General features: G+C 35.6%; 1 protein-coding gene across 2 annotated transcripts; it reads right to left on the bottom strand.

Moving 5' to 3' along the window:
* Nucleotides 1–236: 236 nt before the first annotated feature.
* LOC110906052 lies at nucleotides 237–4,593 on the bottom strand. 2 transcript variants are annotated; one of them, XM_022151386.2, is made up of 10 exons: nucleotides 3,750–3,872; nucleotides 3,351–3,659; nucleotides 3,028–3,110; nucleotides 2,776–2,904; nucleotides 2,564–2,676; nucleotides 1,969–2,050; nucleotides 1,815–1,874; nucleotides 1,279–1,386; nucleotides 940–985; nucleotides 237–565 (listed from the first exon to the last, which is right to left on the bottom strand). In XM_022151386.2, the coding sequence occupies exons 3-10, from the start codon at nucleotides 3,097–3,099 to the stop codon at nucleotides 357–359; spliced, it is 819 nt and encodes a 272-aa protein (XP_022007078.1). In that variant the 5' UTR covers nucleotides 3,100–3,110; nucleotides 3,351–3,659; nucleotides 3,750–3,872; the 3' UTR covers nucleotides 237–356. The 2 variants fall into 2 exon arrangements, with proteins under 2 accessions (XP_022007078.1, XP_022007080.1); XM_022151388.2 differs by lacking the exons at nucleotides 3,351–3,659; nucleotides 3,750–3,872 and adding an exon at nucleotides 4,480–4,593.
* Between the last annotated feature and the right edge of the window lie 1,850 nt (nucleotides 4,594–6,443).

Genomic DNA, 6,443 nt, shown 5'->3' on the forward strand with positions numbered 1-6,443 from the left:
ATAAACTAACATATGCATGAATGTTGTTGCTTCCAGGAAGATATTAGCAGACAATTTCTGATTAATATATGAAAATATATATCCATATGAAGGATAAAAGTAAGCTCAGAAAGAGACTTTTAAATTCTCTATTGCAGGCTGGAACCATTATTATTTAGATCTTAGGCTTTTTTCTATTCTTTAATCACATCATTATGCAATACTTTATAAGAGACAAGTATATCTTAAATAAATAATGAGCCAAAAAGTAAACTGGGATTTTGGACAAATTCATGTACTACATAAAAGTAGTTGGTACAAAACTACAAACAGTATACCCATTTTTTAAAAAATGCATCAGGTGTTTTACCAATTTTTTATGTAGCTAGAAAACGCTTTTCTTCGTCATCGAGCCTTTTTAACCATCTAAATCCAAGATCATTTCCTAATTTTGCAGCATTTTCAAATTGTTCCCTTGCCAATTGGATCGGGTTACATTTGGGTTCACCCGATTCCTTCTTTAACTTCCTGCTCAATCGTCTGTTTTCTAAATTGAATTTTGTTACCGATGTGGGAAGTTCATAGCCTGATAGAAAAAAAAAAAACCAAGAAAAAACCATGTCATTTAGCAAAGGGGGCAGAAAGAATCCAAGATATGGGACCCACTATATATCTTAATGTCTGGATTTAAAAAATAGGACCCAAAAACATAATAATGTTAAATGACCATGACAAACTAAGCCTGGATTACAACAACAGAATATCGACATGATTTCTGGACTAGAGTAAAGATTTGATAGAACGACGATAATAATAGATTAAATTAAAGTCTTTTGTTTTTCTGGGACAGTATAAGATTAGTGTATTTAGTTTGTAATCATCACTGGCTTGATATGAAAATTTAAACAAACATATATTTTATTTTTTAGCTTAAATTGTACAAATAATCAAATATCATACCTCTAATAAGAAGAGATCCACATGCTATTGCTGCCACAGCATGACCCTACTCATAGAAAATACAAGTTTCATGTTCTTTGATCTTTAGCTACATGGTATCTGTCTATTTTCAGCAACTTTTTGAAACTTAAAATAACTTGCTCACTAAAAAAATTAAATCTTTTTGACTTTTGAGAAATAAAGGATGTCTTTAATGATGCGACCTTTTCAAATATGGATATAACTTTGGAGCATTACTAAAACTTTTTTAGCATACAGCTGGTGCTGAGATTGTACAAAACCGGCGTATACTTAATTAATTATTAATATGAATAATTATAAAACTATGAATTGTTATACCTTCTCTGAAGCTCGATGAAAACACCACAACGCTGAGGCGATATCTTTCTTAACACAATCGCCAGTCAAATATACGGCTCCGAGAAGGTAGAGAGCATCGGGTTGCAACTAAAATATATAAAATGTTAATCCCGGATATTTTTTTAAAACAAATTATGAGAAACGTATCACTGGTAATTATGTCTTTAGGCCATGGGGTGTGGTATAGCGCCTCTGGCCAAATCATCAATTTTAGCGCTCTTTAGCGCCCATAGCCATCCCCTGGGCACCAAAGGGGGGCGCCATGGAGAGGGCTCCATTGCAGTAACGAGCACTAAAAGGGGGGGGGGTGTGCAGGTGGGGCCCATTCTTTTCAACCAACCAAATCTTTTGCTCTTTACTATTATTTTTTTTGTATTTTGTTTAATAAGGGGGCTTTAAACCATTGCATGCAAGTTAAAGGGAGGGACTTTAAAGCCCCTATGTGACATGGCGCTGATGTGGCACTATAAAGCCCCTAGGGGCTTTAAACCACACCCCCAGCCTTAGTAAGATACCTGGTCGGCTGCTTTTTCCAAATAACAAAAAGCTGTTTGATCGGTGTGAACGCCCTCATTCTGAAAATAATAATATTAGTTCATGGAAATGTTAACTATTTGTCATATGAAATTCACAAATTAGTTAGTTAAAAGGGGAGTCATATATAAAGACCTCGATTCTTAAATTACGACCCAATTCATACTGAGCATCTGCATCACCCATATCTGCAGCTTCCACCAATAAAGCAGCTCCTCTGTTGCAAAATTAAGAAAAATGAAAATGCATTTTAAGAACGTAGTTTAACATAGAGTAAAATGCCATTGTCGTCCCTGACGTTTGGTCAGTTTTGCGACTTTCGTCCAAAGGTTTGTTTTTCCGCATCTGGATCCAAAAGGTTTGAAATCTTGTCATTTTCATCCGGCTCGTTAACTCCATCCATTTTTCTACGTTAAGTCAGGGGTATTTTCGTCTTTTTGTTAATTAAAAAGGCAATTCGGTCTAACGGATTCAGTCAGGGGTATTTTAAATGCTTGTACATAAAGTGAAAAAGACCGAATTCCCCTTTAAGTTAACAAAAAAAGACGAAAATACCCTGACTTAACGGAGAAAAATGGATGGAGTTAACGAGCCGGATGAAAATAGCAAAATTTCAAACCTTTTGGATCCAGATGCGGAAAACCAAACCTTTGGACGAAAGTCGCAAAACTGGCCAAACCTCAGGGACGAAAATGGCATTTTACCCTTTGAGATATATTTAAACTCTTACATAGCTTTACATTGCCCAGGCACGTGGTATTTCAGCAGTCGGGATAACCAATATCTGGCATGTGTGTTTGAATTATCAACTTCTAGCGCCATTTCAAAATTATCCTTTGCAGTCTAAGGTGGATAAAATAACCCGATAAGGAAATAATTAAGAATTCAAGTAAGAACATCCAGATAAATATACGGTAATCATGTATATATGTATTCTTTTACCTTAAGGTGAGGAATGAGGCGTTTATCTCTAGGTTCACAATAATTAATCACCCTGTCAACTTCCTTCAATGCATTCCACCCTTTTGCGATATATTCCATTGCCATTTTATTTCTACTGTGCAATCCTCGCTGCAGTAAAAGCAAACTAATAAACAAAAAAACTTACAAAGAAAAGGATGAAACACGTGTTATATTTATTGTTTGTAAAGTCAAATGTAGTGTCTTTTGGGTCAAATGTGTATGTAATAGTACCTGTTGATTGAATTGAGCAACACTGAAATTTATCTGAGTAGAACTAGCTTTCAAAATCAATGACTTCAACATCTTCACAGAGCCTGTCACGAGAACCGCATGAGCACTTGTACGCAGTGCATGCAAGATAATCGCATGTAATGCGAGAGAGAAGAAGGGGCAAAAACTGTTTTAGATATGATATTTAAACTTTAAAGCGATAGGTATAAGTGTTTATGCAGTTCTTGAGCTCTTTTCTTAGTATATATAGGGCAATTCATTTCAGAACCAATAGTATGCTGAGAACTACAATAACTACTTTAACCTTGGTATAGACTACCCACCGTAAGACCGCTGACCCGTTATCACCAGTCAAACTCCATGTTCTAAGTCATCTGCACGGTGAATTACCCACGTATTATGCATGATAGTAATGTAGCTACCCATGTTCTCCATTTCTCCATGTTTCCTTTAAGTTGCCGTATGCATCTGCCCGTTTCCTTTTCAAGTTTGTAAGCTTATATAAGGCCACCTAGCCCACCTTGTTTGTCCAAATACTAATAGCTGTATCTGAATACCCCTAAAAGATTATAAACGCCCACTTGGTAAATTTGTTTTCTCCCTCGTAAACCAATCTTTTCAGCTTCAAAAATCTAAAATGTGTACAGCAATCCCACTTGATATTACAAACAAATTATATGAGCAGGTATCAGAAGTGAAACTTTCGGTCAGATGAAGAGAACCTTTTAGAAGAGGCATATTTACAACCACATGGTGTGCACCATGTAATGCACGTGAATAGCGAGTACAAATCCATAAAATCAACTGAAACACCAACTCAAAGAATAAAAAACTACATACAAATAAATGTGTTGGGTAAGGTTGGCTAAATTTTTGGATTTCATAAGCAACTATTGAATCAAATATAGCTATACAAACAATCCTTATTGCCTATGAAAGTTGTAGATTAAACTATGACTGGATAATAACAAGCATACATGGCCCAAATCTCCTGACTGCTAACCTAAACAACCTTTAATGCTTCTGTTTAACGCTTGCAAATAACACTCTGCACCCACCCCACATAACCCAATAACAGAGACGTCTCTGAGAATTCACATACCAAAAAAATGTGCCCTTCTGTTATGTTTTGTTATTATTTTAAAAAAAAAAATCAAATTAGTATTGAGTTCAATAAACCTAATTCCAAGTGGGCTAAATTCTAAACCATAAAAAAATAATTTGTAAATGGGCCTATATTGAAAGTGGTATATGTTTGCTATTTAAAAAAATAACATATACGTTATCGGTTTTTTTTTAAATCACATGTCCTTCGAAATCGTGGGCCTTGTGAAGCCTCCCAATGCAATGGTTTTCAACAAAGAGAAACCCTAACACAATCGACCGCTTTATAAATGAAATAACAATGGTGGAAATTTAATGTGCAACAAAATAATAAGATAAAAGACAAACCTGAAAAAACTAACAGGTTTCAGAGAAGTGGATTGATAGAAAGTAACGAGGATGTGTATGGATCAAACGATAAACATGATAGGAGCAAAGATGATTATTTTTAGGTTTGGCTTAGTAAACAGGTTTAAATAGACTCGGTTCGGCTTGTTTACTGTATTGGCTTAACTTGTAAACAGGTTTAAATAAACTTGGTTCGGCTTGTTTACTGTACAATTTTAAATAAAGGCTAAATATTATTAAATAATTAATAAAATATAATATTACATTGAGGCTCGATAAGGTTTGACGAGTCTGACGATCTTCACATGTCAGGCTCGTGCTCGGGCTCGATAAATAAACGAGCTTAATTTTAGGCTCAAGTTGGATAAGGCTCAGCTCATTTCGAGCCTTTTCTTGACGATCTCTAGCAACACACGAGTCGCTCGGCTCGTTTCCACCCCTAGTCATAATGACTCCACCACCGAACTTTTTTAGAATTTCAACGTAAACTCTGTAATTAGGCTATGTGCAGTGGACATGGTTATGACACGACAACATGCCACATCACTGCGTTTGGGGTTCTAATACCATTACAAAAGGCTTGAGGGGGGAGGGGGGGGTCTTTAGCCCAAGGGTGTCGGGAGCATTTTTGTGTTTTTTTAAGTCTCCAACCGATTATATCTAACCAACTCAACTCTGATGTCACATTTTACATAAAGCTTCAATAAAGCTTCACAACTAGGGTGTCAATCGTGTTGGGTTAGCGGGTTGAAATGTATAATCAGAACCTAACCCATATTATTATTCGTGTCAAATAATACAACATTAACCTGCACACACATAAATTCAGGTCAACCTGAACACGACCCTTGTAACCAGTTTTTTAAACGAGTCATACATGTTTACAAATTATAAACGGATTGTTGGTTTGTAGGTGGGTTATAAATAACCTATTTAATGGCGAGTATGAGTATCCCAAGTAATAAATAATATGGTGTGTCAAAACTAATAGTAAGTGTTATAACTAACCATGTAAATGGAAAACAAAAAGACAGAACCAAAAATATAAAGTTTTTTTCAAAATATTTAAATAGGGCTCAAAGTCGACCTGTTTTTAATACAGGCCAACCCAAACTCCACATAAGAGTATTGACCTTCTCCGGAACCCAACAATTCCATTTCCACGTACCTGGGCCTTGAGAAAAGAAGACTTGACCCAATAAGTCTAAACAATCCCTCAACTCTTCTCTCCATCTCCACTTCCATGTGATGTTTGACCATGAATCTCAACACAGCGATTGACCAGATAGTTCTCCAGAGCAAACAAACTAGGAAAAATGTACCTTAGCAGTTCATTGCTTACCTATCTTTTAGTTAAATCACTACACACTTTTAAGGGTTTAGTTAGTTAAAACCCTACCGTCTACGTGACATGAACTTTTTCACTTTTTAGTAAAACCACTACTGACTAACTCACATCCTCTCTTATCATACTTTTAAATCTCTACATTTGTTCACCCCATAATTAACCCTTGGCCTCATAAGAAATAACAATTTTTATCACACCCTTAATACAATTATCACATTGTACCAATTTTAACCCAGATGTTGAATTAATACAAACCAGATTATGGTTGAATACATTCAAACCGGTAATAATAATATAATAATAAAACTAATAAATATATTTTTAATATAAATATACATAGGAAATAAATAAAAACTTCACAAGGTTAAATGAAGACACTGGTACCTGGATCCCCATCGGACCTAACTAGGTATGTTAATATTGTGGTTTTCCTCCCAAACTTTGTAAATTACATTCACCATCTTCATATATTTGTTCAGTCCCTTGCCGTTTCAACATGGAGGCAAGGGATCGGTATAGGGTTGATCAATGGTATGATGCACCGGCTAAGAAGAGAAGCGGACGAGAAGACAGGACCAGATTACATGCTCAGGAGCAAGGTACAAAATTCTTTGTT

The sequence above is a fragment of the Helianthus annuus genome, chromosome 14, assembly GCF_002127325.2.
Source record: "Helianthus annuus cultivar XRQ/B chromosome 14, HanXRQr2.0-SUNRISE, whole genome shotgun sequence".
NCBI classification, from domain to species: domain Eukaryota; kingdom Viridiplantae; phylum Streptophyta; class Magnoliopsida; order Asterales; family Asteraceae; genus Helianthus; species Helianthus annuus.

Bases quoted from the DNA above. Each gene is read 5' to 3' on its own strand.
- LOC110906052 (XM_022151388.2), bottom strand. From the start codon at position 3,099: ATGTTGAAGTCATTGATTTTGAAAGCTAGTTCTACTCAGATAAATTTC. The intron at 2,051-2,563 runs GTAAGAGTTTAA...ATTTTGCAACAG, and splicing joins CCTGGGCAATGTAAAGCTAT to AGGAGCTGCTTTATTGGTGG. The intron at 1,875-1,968 runs GTCTTTATATAT...TATTATTTTCAG, and splicing joins GTCGTAATTTAAGAATCGAG to AATGAGGGCGTTCACACCGA.